We start from the raw sequence: 20,543 nt of genomic DNA on the forward strand, positions 1-20,543 counted from the left end.
TTCAATCACATCATCTTAGCCTAAGTGTTGAAGCAGAGCTAATATTGTTTATCACTGTGATCATCACCTGCCTTTTGTCTGTTGCTTAATTGAGAATGATAAAACAGGAGAAATCATTACTTCAAACATATGCACCTCTCAGAAATACAGCATACATCTTAGCTCGCTGTCCAAAAGGCCCTCTATTACCACTTCATCTATCTGTTAAGGGGCCAACTTCTTTTAATGAAAATAAACAATTTAATTATTAATTATTTGAAAGGATAAAAAATATTTACCGAACCCCATTCAAGGCAAATGAGACTACCATTGCAAAAAAATATGTTTTTTATATATAGTTTCTTAATGCCTTTACCTCACAATACACAAATAAGAACACATAGAACAACAGTAGCAATGAAGATACTAAAATACATTTCAAGGATAAATCAAGTAAATCAATTAAAACAAGAACTTTGTAATTTTTGGATGAAATTAGAATTGTAAATTGCCCTAAGAATACAAATGAGATCATCTTTAGATTGTTCCAGGTTGCAGGTGCAGAATGGAAAAAAAAATCACAGAATTTCCAAGTTCACTTTAAAAAAGCGGGTCCATGCAATGTTACTACACCCAAACCATTTCTTGGCTTCACTCGCTGTCTAATTATTGAATCATTTCAAACAACGGGGTTCAAGGAGAGGAGGTCCCATGCAGTCACAGCAAATTTCGGGGGTCAAAGCTCCCCAGAATAAAAGCAGGAGTCAGCGTGCCGGCGGGCTGGGAAGCTTCCAGAAGCTCTGTGTGAGTGTGAGTGAGAGTGTGTGAGAGAGAGAGAGAGAGAGAGAGAGAGAGAGACCCTTTTAATGAAAGATCCCAATGCATGCATTAAAGTTGATATAGAGAGACTATAATATTGATATTTTGAACGAGTGTGGATGTACTGTTAAAGGTGAAAAGCCGCCATCAATCGCAAGAGATAAAACAAATAGGTTGAAAAGGTTCGGTGATCGGACTCAGGGTTATAAAAGTGAGATACACTAGATGTACTGCTCCAGACAATAACCCCCAAACAAGTCTGTTATCTTCTGCACTAGTTTATAAGTGTTACACACAGGTACAAAGATGAGATGGGATCAATTTACACATGTAGTTAAATCTACCCTTGTGTCAATCGGCTTCACTCGTCGGATGTGCTTTAGAAGTGAGATCATGAGCTAAGCAAAAGCAAGTGCCGTACTAGTTTCAGCCTCCCAATGGATACTGCATCAGGACAGAGAAGATAGTTCACACTGAAAGCAGTGACATCCTGTCTGTTGTAAATGTCCATTTTCTATCTATAGGGTTTAAAAGGTGAATTCTGTAGAATCACTTTGTCAAAATCGTCACATAGCCTTTTTTTATATACTAGTTTACAGAGCCTAGACTGTGTATTAACACCAGATTAAATGTTACCCCGGCCCAACGCAGTCGAGCAGAAAACCTCAATGGATTACAAAAAATCAAAAGGAACATTGACTGACCACTAGTGTCAGACTTTAGCCTTAGATGTTCAGTTGATTACTGTCGCCGCTTACCGAGAGATCCAACCTCATTTTGGTAAAAACATAACTCAAGTCCACTTGATAAAATCCCATGACTCTTCTCTTCGTAATGCTTTTTAATGCCCAAACATATCCCAGTTGAGTGTGTGTGTGTTTTAAAGTGTTACTACCTGAATAAACTTTAAACATCCATCACTCACACACTCTCCAGAAGCGATTTAAAGAGGGATGTTGTGGCTGTGTTTTTTCGCACAATGGCTTACGGTCCCTGTTTTGTGGACACACACACACACACACACACTGTTCCTCACACACCTCATTAAGTAGACATTGTGCTATACAGCCTTAAGACGGCGGTTGTAGTAACCGTAGTCGCGCAGCGTAGCAAACGGAGTGATTGAGTGCGAGGCAAGGCGCTTTGTGACGCCCGTTACATCACATTTACATAAACATCACCTCCTTCTACATTTAGTCATTAGCAACAGAGAACACATCAACATGCGGAGGAGGGATAGATGGAGAGATTAAAGAATGGAGGGATAGGGAGGACCATTTAGAATGCTTAGGGAATGGAGATGGCCATTTTAAGTAGTCGAGGAAACATTAAACAGATGCAATGTAGGCTTTATGACTCCCAACAAACGCTGTGTTGCCGTCTTGAGGGGTCAATTTGTCTTGTTAGTTTTTGGCGCTTTTACCTTATTTTTCACTTAACTCCGCTCTCTCCCCCGTGGTGCCTTTTTCTTTTCTCTTCATCTGCAAACGAGACAATGGGCTCCTTCTCAAACCATTCCATTTCAGTGGAATGGTGTTGATCAGTCGACGTACTCGGAGTGAGGCATGTCCGTGTTCAAATTGAATGTATACACTTTGCTCATCTTTGATATGCTAATTTGTTTCATTGAACAACTGGGAACCATCATCATGAACATGCTGAACTTTCTAGAGATCTGAGAAAAAACTATTATATCATCTGCGTCTCATCATCAACTTTACTTTATCAACTCTGCTGCCAAAGTGCACTTCTCTACAAGCTAATCTAGCTTGTCCTAACTGTGTGTGCTCTGGGGGGGGGATGTATGGTAAGCCTAGGTTTGGTACAATGGTATGTAAACAAAGGGCATGTAAATAAAGAGGGCCCTACAAAGCTATAGCACCAGAGCTTGTGTATTTATAGTTGGGTTATTATGGTGAACATTCTTCATCCTTCCTCTTCTTGTATTGTGCAAATGGAAAGATGTGCTATCTCCGCACGCCAAACCCTCTTTTCCATGGGACACAAGTGAGTTCTTGTTTCTCTCTCTCTCTCTCTCTTTCTGTCCTCTGGCTCACCTTTCAAGCCTAAGAACAAACTGACCCCATGAGACAAGTGCAGTTAAAGCTCTACTGAATGGACTCTGGCACGTATGAATGTCTTCAGAGCTGATAGAAAATCTAAAGCTCTAAACAAAGTGTGTATTGAGTGGAAAGGCAACAGTAAGTACTTTATAACTAGTCAATTTACATATACACCACTTTGTCTATTTGAATTTATGCTTTTTTACACTACAACTTTCCTGAACTGACCTTAAACTTTGTTGCAGCGTTTGAAGATAACAGCTTTTGGCTAGTACTGTATGAGAATTAAACACACTAAGTAGTTACATAAAGCAAAACGTAGCAAAGTAGCCATCAATTAAAAAAAATTAAAGTAATCAAAGTTGAAATATATTCATGCCACCTTGTGTACTAAACCAAAATGTGCAGTCTTAACCTTCAAAAACCCTCCACCAACTAACCCCTTTTTGTTCTGCACTGTAAATACAGTACATGCCCGTGCTATAGCCTCCAAACTGTATCTCACCCCTCCCTCCATTATTCAAAGTATCTATTTAAAAAAGCAGAAGAGCTGAATGGTCAGATTTGCCTCTCTTTATTAATTCTAATCTAATTAAGATGGTGCTTTCAAACACAGCCAGGCATTTCTAATTGAATCTCTCCCTTCCGCGTGAGGCTACATTATGAATATGCGAGCATATACACACAACTTGGGGATTGGCATGACTGTGCAGAATTGAGGCATTAATGGTAATCTATTTTACCCTTAACACCCATATCAAGCTGTCACCTTGCATAACAAATGAGGGTGTGATTTGAATAATTGGAGTTTTATGTGGGAGTGGTGGCAAGGAATCTGCACCAGCTGTGTGTGTGTGTGTGTGTGTGTGTGTGTGTGTGTGTGTGTGTGTGTGTGTGTGTGTGTGTGTGTGTGTGTGTGTGTGTGTGTGTGTGTGTGTGTGTGTGTGTGTGTGTGTGTGTGTGTGTGTGTGTGTGTGTGTGTGTGTGTGTGTGTGTGTGTGTGTGTGTGTGTGTGTGTGTGTGCGCTTTGAGTTTGACCGACTACAGTGAAAGTGATGTTTTTCTGGTACTGAACTGAGATAATGGATGTGGTGCAGTTTGCTTCGTTTCACATTTAATATAAAAAGGATCAATATTGTATTATAGATTTCTTTCTTCTTTTTTTTACTCGTGCAGTCAAATCAGTTCAGCTCAACTGTGAAGCTCCTCTGGGTATTTCTGCAATAATGGCCAGCGGTTGCTTCTGTCAGATACCACGTTCAGAACACCACTTTGGAGTCTAGCCCCACAGTTTAGTCATGTACTACCATTATATTTAAGTCAAAGAGTTCAACCCAGTTTTCAAAAACAGATCAAAACCTGGGTCGTTGAATGACACATTTTTGTTTTAAGGCTTATCTTGAACCCTTTAAGTTGTGTTTAAGGTCACTGCTTATTTCCAGGTTGAAATTGTAATTTAAGTTTTTACTAGAAACTGTTTCAATGGTGTAGTGTCCAAAAAAAGCTTTTATATTTCTCACCGTGCCATTGCTACATCTCCTGTTTTCAGCCTCTGTCTGAAACACTCCATTTAAGAGGCTGTCTCTTTAAGCCCCGTCTGCTCTGATTGGCCCTGAATCTGACTGCCAGTTTGAATCTAAGTGGATCCAGGAGTATCTGCGGGTGTGCTTATCACAGGTGGAGGTAGTGCTAGGTTAGGTTGTAAATGAGGGGGTGTGGCTTCTCCCCTTATGACATCACAAAGGGATAGGGTAGTTTTTTTTCTCATATTTGGCAGACTCTTGTCACACCGGGGACCCATATTAATGTTGAGAAACCATGAAAAAGTGCATTTTGCCTCAAATGTGACCTTTATAGATGAGAAGATATTCTCTCTTTCAAGTACTTCAACTCTATTAAAGTGCACTTCTAGATTTGCTATACATTTTTATCAGCATTAAATACCACATTTCCCTCAAAACTCTTCAAAATTGTATTGTCCTTACCAAAAATTAACACAAGAACACGTGTGCACTCACTCACACACGGTTTCTTAATACCAGGCCAATGAACTCGATGCACTGTGTATCCAGGGCAACTTAGATTAGTCTCAGCAGGTACAGAATGTGGACATTATGTCATCTTGCGAGCAGGTGAAGCTAGTACAGACAGAAAAGAGAGAGTGAGAGAGTTGAGAGTGCAAAGAAAGAAAGAAATATGTGTGGAAAGGGAGGAGTGTAGGGCAGCAGATAAGGCCTGAGAGGGAGAGAAGATGAGAGGTTGAATGTGATTAGCAGAAAGCAGCAGCAGAAGAAGGAAGAGAGAGAGAGAGAGAGAGAGAGAGAGAGAGAGAGAGAGGGATGATTGGATCAGGGGAGGGAGGTATGAAAGGGGGAGCATGGTGCAGAGGCTCAGTCAGAAGGCAACCAGAGTGATTGGGAAACTAGCATGCTGCTTATTGCATGCCATGAAGAATAAAGTCAGCAACCGGTCTGCAGGGTCTCGTATGTGTGTGTGTGTGTGTGTGTGTGTGTCTGTGTCTGTTGCAGAAAAAAAGCTATTAAGAAACAACGGCACAGACGGAGTTAACTAAATTACATCGCCAACGAGACAAGATTACAATTGCTTCTAGACACACAGACACACACACGCAAACACAGCGTATAGCAATACAAAGGAATCATGTCCGCACACACGGATGCTCTCCGACACACACACACACACACACACACACTCATTTACATTGACTGGTGTGTGTGTGTGGATGGCAGAAGGGGTCCAAGAACACAGACGGCCCGTGGGTGAGATGACGCACCTAAGCGTGGCACAGACACATGCTCAAACACATCAATCTAAATATACACATGTACTGAGCCCCCTTCTCCGAATTGTCACATAACTGTCTGTGGAGGGATAGAAAGCAAAAGCAAACCTGTGTGTGTGTTTCTGTGTGCATGTTTTTGTCACAGCTTTTGCTTGTGTGTGTGCGTGTGCGTGTGCGTGTGTGTGTGTGTGTGTGTGTGTGTGTGTGTGTGTGTGTGCTTGTGTGTGTGTGTGTGTATCAGACGGCTTCTGGAGGTGTTGATTAGAAGAATGTGTGTGTGAAATGCGTGGTGGTCTGTAAGTGTGTGTCTGCATTTCCTCCTTCTAGCACTGCATCATTTGTCATACAACTCCAGCCTTCTCTCTCTCTCTCTCTCTCTCTCTCTCTCTCTCTCTCTCCCACCTGTCCGTCAAACAGAGGTGTCAATCAAGTCTTGACTCTCTTAAAGGGTTTTTTTGCCACTTAATTAACCCCATTAATATAATCTGTGAGTCTCCGAGGCAAAACGTCATCTTCAGTGCTTCATGCCGAAAATGTTAAATACTTATCAAATACCAAATACTAATACTAATGCAATAGCTGGAAGCACTTCAACCATAGTGATGGGCTGGGGACACCTAATCACACTTAAAAGAATAGGGCATTGTTCATTGTCCACATTGTTTTTTCTCATTAGCTAATGTACTTCCTTGAATAAAGAAATAAATAGTGGGCGTGTGTAATGTAATTGAGATCTTTATGCAAGCAGTTAAAAAAGAAGAATATGGGAAGGACCATTTATGACCATCACTTGACAGCAAAGTAAGTTGCTCTGTTACTGTTAGCGTCAAGTTTCAATACATTTTCAATAAGGGGTTGCAAGATCCGACACAAGTAAAAAAACACACACCTGTTTAAAGTCGTTCTGCATATCAGATCGATCAGAAAATATTTGGTAAATGTTTTATATAGGCTTACATTCATTCATGTTACCGTGGTTACCAAACCATAGAATTATTAAATACATAGTATTTAATAATCATTCCATAAACCTTTTCTCATGTTACAAGACAAGTGTATGTGGTGGTCCTACTGCTTTGCATTCACACCACCACTATTGTAAAGGAAACTTCAATACGCCTTTGAGTCAAGTTTCAAAATATATCAATATAATCAAAATCTTTTCTGAAAACAGTAGGGACCTGTTTATGTATGTGTGTGTAAATTAGGGAGAAACTAAACCAAGTTAAAAGAATCGTGTCTTCGGACTGAGACAACCCGGTACAGTGGCCTTACTAAGATAAGGACACTTGTAAAACACCAGAGATCAGTGGATAATATCAATACACGTCAGCAAACCTAGAAAGGGCTTTGCAGATAAAAGAAACCCACTCGGATGCTTTTGTTGAAGAAGGATGCCCAAAAAAAGATGGTTAACCCTCCTCTATTCTGCCATGTCACCTGACAACAGACAGGAGAGTGTAGAAAATCTGAAAAACAGAAAAGCATCTTTTTGTCAATTTCGTTCCCCCTACTGAAAATTCTTACATTTACAAAAACAGATGGTTGGGTATTCATGTCTACAGGAAAGAAAAAAATGGCTACTTGCTAAAAATAGGGGAGAACGGGGTAATCTGAGCCACTTTTTACATTCGCTCCCCTCTAAGGGAGCTAAAATGATTTATCACTCAAATTTACACATTAATTCAGGATGTTTCCTAGAAATGGGCATTAGCAGAATGTTTTCAAGACAAAGGGCAGTGAAAATATGATTTTTTTAAAAAAAGTTGTCATGTGGCTCACTTTACCCCAGCTGTGGGGTAAACTGATCCACTTACTTTTCCCACTCTGAAACTACCATAACAACACATATTGTAACAGTAAGAATCCTGAAAGCTAGCCACACATTCCAGAACTAATGTCGGACTAGTAAAAGAATGATGGGGTTTGGTCAATTAAGCAAAGCAAATTTTCTAAACACTTGAAAGTAACTCTGAGCAAAATCAAATACAACATATTATAATTCAAAAGGTTTTAATAAGATTCAAATGAAAGATAGAACCACTTAGATTAGAACACAGTCTGGGGGTCAGAACACAGGACCCTTAGAGCCAGCTAGTGTCTGGGGGTCAAAGCATAGGAAAATCAGAACCAGCGAGAACAGCCTTGGACTCAGAACACAGGAGAAGACCCAACTGGATTATAACATCAGTCATACTCTACAACTAGGCCTACTCTATTTCAGCCCTGACGGTTACAGGGAAAGATGAGAAGGTGCTCTTTCCGTGTGGTTGCCCCAGGTCGTCTTCCTGGTGTATTTCCTTGGCATGATGGCTTTTCTACAATGTGTATGACATTAAAATAAAACATATGTTATATAATATTACATTAAAATATGTTTAAGACTAAACTTAACTTGTACTTCATGGTGGGGGAAAGTGAGACAGTGGCTCACTTTCCCCCACAGCATTTGGCTCACTTTCCCCCACCACCACAATTTGAGAACAACCTACCTCTCTTAGCATTTCAGGCTAATCTTCAGTTATCAGCATCACATGGTGTCATATGTTGGTAGTTCATCAACACGTATGATAGAAGTTTTTCTACGTGAATACATTTGCTTTGGCACAACAGTTGATAAAGTTGACAGCATGAAAATTTACTTTTACATGCAAAATACATATTTTGGTGAAAAAAACATGCTTACCACAGCACCATGAGGTCCTCTCTTTCAGGGCTATGGGGAAATGAGAGGGGCTTGAAAACATATATCTCACATGACCACAAATGTTTTCCGTTGCCTAGATACAGGGGGTGGCTCACATTACCCGATGCCTCAGATTCCCCCGTTCTCCCCTATGTCTGGCTTAAATGACTATTGTTCAATTTGGTGTATGTGTGTGTGTGTGTTGTGAATTTGGATTAGTATGAGAGGGCACCCCTGCTTCTTCCTGGTGTCATTTCCCCTGCAGAAAACTAGAAAGGGGAAACAAGGACAGGCCAGGAAAGAAAGGGGGATGGGAGGGAGGAGAGAAATCTGTTGTAAGCATTATGAATTATTCTGTGTGCGTACAGATCCTAATGAGTCACCATCAAACTAATATTTTGTTCCAGCAATTAGTCACAATTAGTAACCGTGTGTGCACGTCTCGGCACAGAGGCTTCCGCTGCACATTAGCACGTGAAGTTTCCTGTTGCTTGCAGGTGAGTAGAGCAGATCAGATTGTGTGTGTGTGTGTGTATATTTTGCTTGCCTCAATATGCTGTGGATTGTGCTGTGCATTTTCAAATAAATGTAGTAGATTAGTGCAGTGAGTTTTTTTTAACCTAGTTACATTGTAGGTAACATATTATAAACATGCATTTCTGTCATTACATAACCCCCCTGCTGGACATAATTGCTCATAGTTGGTCTGAGGTGATGTCACAAATATATATATAGTATACTCATACATACATACATGAAAATGACACTTGTTGAGATATTTAAAGGGTACGGCCTTGCCTAGTGGTATCTATCCTTGTTTCGCTTTAATTTTGCCCTGATGAATGGCGTTTAGTTTGTGATGCTTTGTGAGTCTTAAAAATGTAAATAAATAAAACAAAAAATTATAACAGAAACACAAACATACATTTTCTATAAACCATGTTCAACAACAATTCCTGGTAACACAGCATGGTGATGGTAACACAGCAACTGTTATTGGCAAATGTTTCCAATATGGTTTCCCAATCCCTGTGCCAATTTCTGGGCAATGTAGTTTTAAGGCTATGTTGTGTGTGTGTGTGTGTGTGTGTGTGTGTGTGTGTGTGTGTTTTTGAGGTCCCTAACACATGTATATGGTGTCCCTCTTGCCCTCCCTGTAGTCTGCACGGTGCGCTGTCAGAAGTTCCTGATCTCTCGGGTCGGAGAGGACTGGATCTTTCTCATCCTGCTGGGTCTCCTCATGGCTCTGGTCAGCTGGGTGGTGGACTTCTGCATCGCCATCTGTCTACAAGGTGAGGCCGGAACATGGAAAGAAAAAAAATCTATAAAGAAAGTATTTAAAAATAAATATATAAAATAAAATAACCTTTCCCGGTTATTAAAAAAAAAAAAGTATTTCTATTTTTTTGTTATGAACTACACATGTAAAAAAACACTGACATAAGGAATACAGAAATGAAATATATAATAAACTTAACAACAAACATGGTGTACTCTACTTAACAAGTTTCAATGTCAAATGTCAAAGTAAAAAAAAATATTTTTTTGAGGTGTCAAGTAGGTCCCTAGGAAAGGCTGCCCAATGTGTTTCAACTTCTTTGATTTCCCCCAAATCTTATATTATAATAATAATCCATATATTAAGTGCTGGAGATTTGTATGAGCCATATTTTAAAATTAGGGGGCTATCTCTTTGTTCCAAACCTTAAGAATCTTTTTTTTTTCGCGACCACCAAGCGACCGCAAAAACACATTTCTCACATGTCTTTGATTCAGCTGAAGGAAATAGAAGAAACAAAAATATTCTGGTAGATGATTAAACTAAACCTTTTTTGAGACATTTTAGCATTGGATTTCAGTGAAATTAGATATATTTTTAAAATGATGTGGCCCAATAGCAGCTTGTACAGAAGAGGAAAATTGTACTGAGTAGTTGAGCCCTTTAACTAATTCTCACTCTGATATGCCTGCTGTGGTAGAAACTCTAAGAAGGGCTGAAGAAAGAAGGCATGGTTCTTTAACAAAGGAAAGAAAAAAAGTTATGTTGAAAAGTGGAGAAATGGAGTAGAGGTATTTGGGGGAAACATTGGAGAAGTTTGAAGACTAAGTGAGAGACGAGGGGCTAGGAATACAGTAAGGCTAAAAGCAGAGGGAATTGAAGTAAGTAGTAGGCTATAGCACAGGTGGATCAAGGGCTGGCAGTAGGGATGGATGGAAGGCTTCAATCACCCACCAAGCAAGCTGGATACAGGGGAGACCAAGGAGGGGATTTATCAGTAAGTCAGCTTTACATTTCAGGAAGAGCAAAGGTGGACATCTTAAAACGCTTGAAGGAAGTTGTGAGAGTCCATCTGAAACCTTAAGGGAGCGGCTCTCTCTTCAAATGGATTTATCTGGTGTGTGTGTGTGTGTGTGTGTGTGTGTGTGTGTGTGTGTGTGTGTGTGTGTGTGTGTGTGTGTGTGTGTGTGTGTGTGTGTGTGTGTGTGTGTGTGTGTGTGTGTGTGTGTGTGTGTGTGTGTGTGTGTGTGTGTGTGTGTGTGTGTGTGTGTGTGTGTGTGTGTGTGTGTTGTGGTCTCAAGGAGAAGCTAACCTAGTCTTTCAGCTCCAGTTTTGGTGTACAGTTATTTTAATCCGATCCCCACACACACACACACACACACACACACACACACACACACACACACACACACACACACACACACACACACACACACACACACACATATGCGCGCACGTACACACACCTCCTACATGTCATTTAGCACTTTGTGTGTGTACGTGCAACTCTAAATGTATCTCATGCAACACGTATAAAGCTATTGCTTGCAGTGTCTACAGCTTTTCTTGACACTTTACAGACATGCACACAGCCTTTCTTTCACTGTTTGTTGTGTGTGTGTTTGTTGTCTGTGTGTGTGTGTGTTTAATGCTTGTGGTTAACATGTTTTCCCTGGTTTTGTTTTTGTGTGTGTGTGTGTGTGTGTGTGTGTGTCCACAGCACAGAAGTGGATGTACGGCGGTCTGGACAGTAATGTGTTCCTGCAGTATCTGGCCTGGGTCACCTACCCTGTAGTCCTCATCACCTTCTCTGCCGGCTTCACACAGATCCTCGCCCCTCAGGCTGTTGGTACGACCCACACACACCCAACATAACACACACACACACACGCACACGCACACACACACAATATCAACCTCAAATTATCCATACCATATACAAATAACCATTTATAAATCATAGTAAAATCCATTAGGTTGCCCATTGTGTGTATGTTAACCATAACAAAGTCCCTGTGAACCCAAATCCACAACATCCTTCTAACTGTGTCATTTGCAGAATAAGTTGCATCATATATTCAACAAATAAACACAAATCCTTGGTCAACAATTTTCTGTAAATCATTGTCTGGAGGCAAATATCCCTGGGGTCAGATTGAGCCCAAGGGTGAAATGTGTTAGTAATATTTGAGGATAACAGGAGTTAAATATGTTTTAGAATATTTATGAAAATGTATTTTCAATTAGATTTTAGTAATAGTTGATTGAGAAACCCAACTTTTATATGATATATCGATGTTATACTATTTTAGACCAGGTTTCCAGAGGCTTTGAACGTTAAAGAAAAGAGGACAGCGCATGCAGTCAGTAAAAAAAGAAAAATCACTCTTCCAAATCCCTCAGTGCTCTGTGTTGTAAAGGACTAGTTTCCACAGAGTAACACCCCTTTGGCACATCATAATTCTCCTTCCCCTAAAGGCTGTGCTTCTCCCTAGAGCGTAGACCGCCTCCTCCTCAACTTCAGAAACAGAGAAAGCCAACACAAGTTCAATGCAGCGTTTCTAAGCCGTAGTACACCTTAACATTCAGGTTAGGCTTTGTCTGCGATTCACAGCACAGCCACTCCATCAGGTGCCTGCAGTCATTTGTGCTGCAGTCAGAGCGTAAGGGCCTTACCGTCACTCCAAGTAACACAGGCTAAACAGATGGCTGTTCTCCTGGGAAATACAGGGATCCTCTGCTCCCAGTCACACCTCATTCCCCTCACTGAATCTAGGTTTAAAAGGAATAGTTCAACATTTTTAAATTTTTAGCTTTTTGCTTCACTCACTCTCCGGCTCAAGAAAAAGGTGTCAGAAACCGTTCCTGTAACTGTGTGTGCATTTTTTTATATAGAAATAAAGGCAAAGGTCGCTGATCCAGGTTGGCTCAGCTCAAACACTGGTAGTCAAGGGGGAGCAGGTCAAATTATAAACTTTCCAACATCACTTAATGCTCCTGTGGGCTTAAACAAATTACTCACTTACATTCTCCCCTGTATTAGATTGTAAAATGGCATTATGTCTCGACGCTTTTGTCCCATTTGGAAAAACTACTACTAGACAAGTGAACACACACACACACACACACACACACACACACACACACACACACACACACACACACACTGATATACTGCAGAAGCGGCTACAGAATGTTGCAATCCAGAATGTTCACCTCTAGATGACGCCAGTATTCACAGTGCAAATTTAAAAGTCGGATCCTACGGTATTTGAGTTGACAGTTAGCGCTGGCTGTGCTCCCTGTACAGGTTCAGGAATCCCGGAGATGAAGACCATCCTGAGAGGAGTGGTGCTGAAGGAATACCTCACCTTCAAAACCTTTGTGGCCAAAGTCATCGGCCTCACCTGTGCTCTGGGCAGCGGCATGCCCCTGGGCAAGGAGGTAACACACACACACACACACACACACACACACACACACACACACACACGGGATACACACATGATACGCACATGATACACACATACTCAGCATCGGCCACTTTATGGCTCCTCAAATGCATTTATTTACTGTATTTGTCTTGACTTTGGGAATTAAGTCTTGCAAATAAGTACCCAGCTATATTAAAATATGCACCTTTCTAAAACACCATGTGAAACACACATACACACTGACACATACACACACACACACACACACACACACACACACACACACACACACACACACACACACACACAGTATAAGCTAACAAATAATTCAATCGATGAGTCAGTCAAAATGTTCATTCAGGGAGACAGAGAAGAAATGCAAGCTTTCACAATTTCATGTGTGCAAGTGTTTGTGTGTGTCCCTGCTGCTGACACACATACGCTGACCATTACAGGACCTTCTCACCCGACTTGGTGAAACAAAATCTATTTTCACCCCACTGTCCATTACGTGGGCAATGCCAGCAGAAACCCAAACACTGACCCACTTTCAACAGACATGCTGTTTGCTAAAAATGAATTCAGACACTCACCGACCCGAGCTGCTGTCAGGTTTGGACGCCAGCTTCAACAACAACAACAACAACAACAACAACCAAACAGAACCTTCAGTCTTAGCCCTGAACACCAGCTGTCAAATCTTTATCAGTAAACAAAAACTACCCGATGTAGGTCAAAGTGAATTGAAGGAACACAGATACAGCAGGTTGTAAAAATCAGCAAAACAGCGACTGTATCATGCCCGGAATCAGTCGGAACTAACATACTAGAGTACATGAACTTCCCAGGAGAAACGCACACTCTCCCCGGGTCCATTTGTATTCCGGTTCCCCTTCAGCCCTGCAGCTTGAATTCCAAATGATTCACAAATGGCACTCTATGGGCCAACACCCTCAAGTTAACATTGGGAGCAATGAGCGAGAAATCATCAGGAGGAACATTTAGGAAGGAAAGAAGACATGCAGAAGGCATCCGTGGGCAGAATTGAGTTGAGACCTTTCCTAAAAGCCCAAAGGGAAATGGACGATTTTTTTTTCGGAGATTTCAGGATCCCTAACTTACTGTAACTATGCAGGTGTCGTTTATGCTTTGGGCGGGCTAGTTTGTGTGCGATAAATAGTCAACTACACTAGAATGTACAGCATGTCTTTAAAAAAATAAAAAAATAGTAAGTATGGCACCCCCAAAAGACTGCCTAGCCTGAAGACATACAGTATACCTACCCACTAGAAAAAGTATTTTTGTTCTCTCTCTCACACACACACGCACACACACACGCACACACACACACACACAAACACACACACACACACACACACACACACACACACACACACACACACACACACACACACACACACACACACACACACACACACACAAGCCCTCAGGCCCCTTTTGGTTGCAGCAGCCTGCACCAGTTTAGATGCAGCGCAGGCCTCTCTCTATACCTCTAACTTGAGCTATTCTCCTGTTCTCACTTTTTAATCCCGTTAGTTTCACTTTTGAACTTCATCCCGGTGACCTTGTTGTTGTCAATGTGCTTTTTTAAAGAGTTTTTTTTCTCTGTGCTGTCAACGTACAGGAGGAGCGCTTCTTGACTAGTAACCTTTTATTTTCTCCTTCCAGGGTCCGTTTGTACACATCGCCAGTCTGTGTGCCGCTCTCCTCAGCAAGTTCATGTCTCTGTTTGGAGGAATTTACGAGGTAAATCTATTTTATTTTTAATACATTTTTTTGTAGCTTTTTCTACTGTATGTCATTTCCCTTCCTCTCACGTCACCGTCTCTCCATTTTGCCCGACTTTTCCCTCTATTGATTTAACTGCATTTCTCACCGACACGCCTTTAAATTAGAACATCTATTATTCATTTTTCATTTCATTTTACATATTCATATACACATGCACACACCGTATGAGTAATAGTTACAGCCCCCTAGCTTTCCTCCCGTTCCACCTCCTTCTACAACTTTTACGGGGTTTTTTTCATAGTTGATTTCTGATATAAATCCTCCCCGAGCAAATGTTCACCGACTAGTACAGCAGCTGCCAAAAATCCAAATGTGATAGGATCCATGTGGATACGCTCATCTGAGTTGCCTTCAGTTATCACTGTGCACTCAAAGCTTAGTACGCCTAATGAGAAGCAGCGAGTGGTGCGGCAAGTGCTGACTTTTACTGAGTTTTAGCCTCTCGGGCCATAATACACTACGAGCTGCCCTTTTCGGCTCCAAGTTTTCATCAAAGTTAACATCCTCCTAAAAAGATTCTCATGTAGATATTATTTGATGTTATACTTCCGTTATGGAGAGCACATTAACTCACGTTGACATTTTCTAGACTGATCGCTATATAAAGATATATATATATATATATATATATATATATATATATATATATATATATATATAATATAATATAATATATATATATATATATATATATATATATATAATATAATATAATTTACCTTCATTTTTATTATATTACTTCTTGATACGACGGAGTGTTAGGGTCACTTTGAGAAAAAGAAGTACATTTCAAGAAAAAAGGCCTTATTTTACGAGGAGTGATATCATTTTGAGAATAAAGTTGTCGTTAAGGCTTCGTGTTATTTTAAAGAAGTAATCTCTTCTTCCCTCCCTACTACAATGTTTTTTTTTCTCATAAATTACGACTCTATTCTTGTCACGTGTTTTCCTTGCTTGGCCCCTACTACTCTGTTGTACTGTTGAAGTCCCTTGCATCTGAATACAATTGAAAGTGCAGTTTCCCTTGACACTGAATGGCCTCACTGTTCCAGTATAGTACTTACATGTTGTCCCCATATTGCTCTCCAGATTAAATGGTTCTGAAGACAACCTCCTGGCTACATCAACTCTATTGAGTTTGTCAAGTAAAAACATTGCTTGAACAAAAGAAATTCAGAAAAGAAGTACAAATAGAATGTTACTCCTCTGGGGGGGGGGGGGGGGAGGGGCTATAGATCTGCAGGCCGTGTTCCCTAGAATGATCATGTAATAGTTAAAGGGGAGGATGTGAAATAAAACAAAAGCTGAGACAGGTGTGTTGAAAGGCCCAGAGGAATGGGGGGGGGGGGGGAAGACATGGGGGGAAAAGCTGACATCTTTGGTTTTATGTGTTTGAGGGAGAGAAGGATAGAGAGGAAATGAAAACGAAAGATGATGACAGCAGGTGAATTGCCGCAGAAAGATTGAAGGAACAGAACAGAGAGAATATAGAACGATGAAGATAAGCCTTTTCCCGACATGGCTGTTTACTGGGACAGTTTGAGGGGCTGCAGCCTGATGCTTCTTTATTCTTCTTCTTCTTAACACAGTTACACATCTGTCTGTTGTTGGTCTGGTGTGTGGATGTCCCAGAGCCCGCAGAGAATATTCAGGAGATTCAACAAACTGTCAAAAAGGCTTTGATATGTTCCCCCTACAGTGTGTCCTTCTGTATGGAAGTCCATTGTTTTCGCCAATTAAAAAAAATAAAAGTGAATCATAAAAATATCCCCATAAGAAGTCAACGTTAGGGCATAAAAAAGTCATAATTATGATATACAAAGTCATAATCCATATACTTTTAGATTATGACTCTGGACAGCAAAAGGATTAATTTAAATGTAGCTGGCTGCGCAAACAGACATGAATTGCAATCCAGTTTCCCTTTTATCCCGTGTAAAGTCAACAAGCAATATCCCATTTTATAAATGTTTAATCGTTTTTCTTATTTGTCGGCAAATTGGATCCTTTTTTTCATCTTCAAAAGCAACTGTGCCCCCGTAGAGAGATGCAGCAAGATGAAGTGAACATTTCAGAAGAAGAGAGTGTAGGGGGAATACAGATGGAGATATGGAAAAGAGGCAAATTGAGCGAATTCACTTCCTTCTCCTCCTCTTTCTTCCTCTCCTTTCTTCCTGTCTGTCTGTCCCATGGGAGACAGGGTTCTGACTGAGACCCCGAGGAAAAATCTCGACTCTCATCCCTCTATTTTCTGAAGACGTGAGCTCCGATATGCCCTCAAACTAGAGGAAGAAGCTGTTGTTTTCGTCAACTGCATCGGCAAAAACTGATACCTTGACGCGAATTGGCGTATCGACTAGATTGTCTTTTTGTCAATAACGTAACCCTCTTTGAAATAGTTCTCAGCCCCTTGACCGGCCCCAAACGTTTTTGATAGAAGAAAAAATAGCCTATATAAATAAATAACAATACATTGATGAGCTATCAGTGTCTAATTTATTCAACCAAATTGCAACTGAAAAATTAAATCCAATAATAAACTTATACGGTAGGTGCATGTACCCCCTGCAGAACCCCAACGCACCCTAGGGATATGCTTGCCCCTATCTGAGAATAACTGGACTTTAATCTGTGTAAAGAAAGCAAACAGAGTAAAAGAAAAAGTGTCACTTATATTGTAGGCTCACAGTCACCATTCCCAGCTAGTCCCCTATAATACATTCTCTATATCAATGTCACCTGTCGTCCTGTGTTGCTCCCAAACACAACCATGAATTATAATGTATATGGCCACTAGAGGTCTTTGGCACTGGGATGCTAACATAGATTATGTCAGGGCACTCAGGGGTTGATACGACAGATGCTGTTTTTACTTTTTTTTGTGAAGGCCGGTCTGATGTTTCAGTTCATTACACATAGGTATTGGATTGGGTTAAGGGTCAAGGCTGTTTATAATGAAATAGCTTTTCTGGCTTTGGATGTACTGTAATATAAGAGGATCAATAAATCATTTGGTATTGACATTTCCTTTTTTTAATGGAACTAAGCAACCTAACCCTTATTATGAAACACTGAGTACATGGACAGGGTGCCCTTATATTATGATTCTTATTGGACTTTAGAGATCTTTGTAAAAGCTGATTTAGAAAACATATTTTGATTATAAATCATCATAGCTGCCTTTTTAATAATGGGCGGTAATGCTTCCTTAGGCAGAAAGGTAAAGGTCTTTAATGTTTTTTTACAAGAAGTTGTAGGTATATATCTGAAATGTCTCAACGGGTGAATTATCTTCACCGCTACAATAGAATGTTGGCAGAGTTTTCAGTTCACTAACGGACAAAAAGTTCAAAAGGAATTACTTTAGCTGATAAAAATACAGAATAGTTCAGCTAAAGGAAAAAGCATTTTCTTTTTCTTCTACGGAATAAAGAAACAACTTCAAACATTTTATGTATTTTAACCGTCTAGCAGCCCGACCGTCATACATAGAACACATACAACCACACAAATAAAAGTGTGATTATAAATAAATTAAACATATGTCAAGACTTACCGCATACATGTACATAGAAGTAAAAGCATAACATAAAACCAGTGGATTAAACGCCATTGCCATCCACTGACCAATTTGTATACTGTGGAGTAATTGTCAGCTTTTCATTTAAATGAAATATGAAATATCAGATGAATACATTTCTCATGCTGTTGGAAGTTTAATTCCTCCATCTGCCTACCCATATTTTATATATCTCTCTTTGGTCATCATCATCATCCTCATCATCTTCAATTGCTACCCATAACCCTCTGTTGCTCTTTCCCGCTTTTGAGTCCCCCTGGAGTGTTGTGCTGCATTTTATTGCATATTAATGCTGTGTGTGTGTGTGTGTGTGTGTGTGTCCCTGTGTGTCCCTGTGTGTCCCTGTGTGTGTGTGTGTGTGTCCCTGTGTGTCCCTGTGTGTCCCTCGCGGCATTACTTCGTCCTTTCCAGAGTTTGAAGTACTGTATGCTAATGTATCCTGTGGGCTGTAAAACAAAACGTGCTTTTTAGATGGAGGGCTGTACTTTAAAGAAGAAAATGTAATAAAAAATCAATCAAAGGTTGGCTGAGTCCTCCATGCACTTGTGGAGAATGCCATAGTTAGAAGAGGGTCAGATATTATTTAAAAAGAATGTCTTTTGTCTTTAGTTTTTAATTTGGATGTATACAATGACTGAAAATCCAATTGATATTTATCAAAATCTTACAATTCTGCATAGAAGGTTAGTATTGGCAGTTAAAAGAAAATGTGCCATTAATTTTTCATTAGTTTCTTTTACTTTGTCTCTTACGTCTGTGCTTTCTGAAGGAGCCCGGAGCTAAGGTAATTTAGTCGCACGATTTCCCAGCATGCTTCACACCGCTATCCACATCTCCTCTGCCTGCAGTCAAATGTATTCACACTCACGGAAAAGTTTATAGCTAAATATTTATTGTAGTATTTTTTTCTAGTTTACTCTAGCATATCAGCTGCTTCTTACTACGCATTGAAGCTACAGTATACAATGTGTACACAATATATGGACCATAGACTGTATAATACAAGATCCTAGGTCTTCATTGCACCCCTTATTCCGGCTATTAGAAATGCTCCAAATGTCTTGTGCAACATTTTAGAGACAATTTTTCTTGTATTTAGAGTGTTAAGCACGGAAGAAAAATCCAAGAATGATCCAGACCTGACATACAACTCACGTACAAATAAGTGTTCTTTTTAAGCAGTGCAACTTTTATAATCTAACTTCGTGTCAAATTATTCCTGTCTGGGTATGTGGTCTCGCCTTAAAACTGAAACTGACAACCAGAGCAGTATGTTCTGACTCTTTCAGATCTTCTAGTTTCACTACAGACTGATACTCTGATAGCAGGACTTCAATGCAGCGTGCAGAGTTAAATTCTTCCCATTTTACTTTTGGGTTGACAAGTTCAAGAAAATGAAGCCGATGATCAAACGTTGCTGGCTCAAGCTATAGCAGGGCCCACTCGGCAATTATGGATGTTCACTGAATCTGACTTGGGTAGCTTGGTCAAAAGTGGAAGTATTAGTCAAAAAAATAGGGGACATTTTGAAATGTATGGCAGTGTATGCTATTTTATCTGAGTTTCTTGACCTCTTTTACTTTTTTCTGTGTGTGTGTGACCATCAACCTGCGTGTGTGAGAGTGAGATATGTGTGTGTAAGCTGCAGTGCAGTAATCAGAGTTCCACACACTCACACACACACTAACCTCTTTATCACTGTCATGCTGCTTGAAGGAATCCAGTCTCATAGGGATGAAGGTAAGTCAGTTCGGGATGGTAAAAAAAAAAAAAGAAAATCTATTTCGCAGCATGCACTGTGACCCTCTGCCCTGCGGTCATGTAGCTCAGACTTTAATTTTTTAATTTATTATTTTCAGTCTTACTCTTACTGCGTGTGACACTGCAGGTCTTCATGTTAATGGAAACCTCATCATTGTTCTCTCAAATACATAATACTTTAAACCAAGAAATGGCTGGCGGTGTTATGCGCTGGATTATGTTAAAAGCTGTAAGCAAAGTGCTTAGAAAGCTTGTTTAAATTATTTTGTAATTTTTTTTTTGCTTACCGGTCACCTTTTTTGCCTTACCGTCTTTTTTTACTGTGAT

At 40.2% G+C, this 20,543-nt stretch overlaps 1 protein-coding gene across 1 annotated transcript in view; it reads left to right on the top strand.

Moving 5' to 3' along the window:
- LOC307270238 (chloride channel protein 2-like) overlaps positions 1 to 20,543 on the top strand; it is a gene marked incomplete at both ends in the record, with an annotated part of 146,064 nt that overhangs the window by 56,955 nt on the left and 68,566 nt on the right. The window contains 5 exons of the mRNA XM_080053429.1: positions 9,511 to 9,642; positions 11,350 to 11,478; positions 12,940 to 13,073; positions 14,753 to 14,830; positions 20,172 to 20,195. Coding sequence (XP_079909555.1) covers positions 9,511 to 9,642; positions 11,350 to 11,478; positions 12,940 to 13,073; positions 14,753 to 14,830; positions 20,172 to 20,195 — 497 coding nt within the window. The remainder of the gene's footprint in view (positions 1 to 9,510; positions 9,643 to 11,349; positions 11,479 to 12,939; positions 13,074 to 14,752; positions 14,831 to 20,171; positions 20,196 to 20,543) is intronic.

The sequence above is a fragment of the Ammodytes marinus genome (genome assembly GCF_949987685.1).
Source record: "Ammodytes marinus genome assembly, chromosome: 3".
Classification (NCBI taxonomy): Eukaryota; Metazoa; Chordata; class Actinopteri; order Uranoscopiformes; family Ammodytidae; genus Ammodytes; species Ammodytes marinus.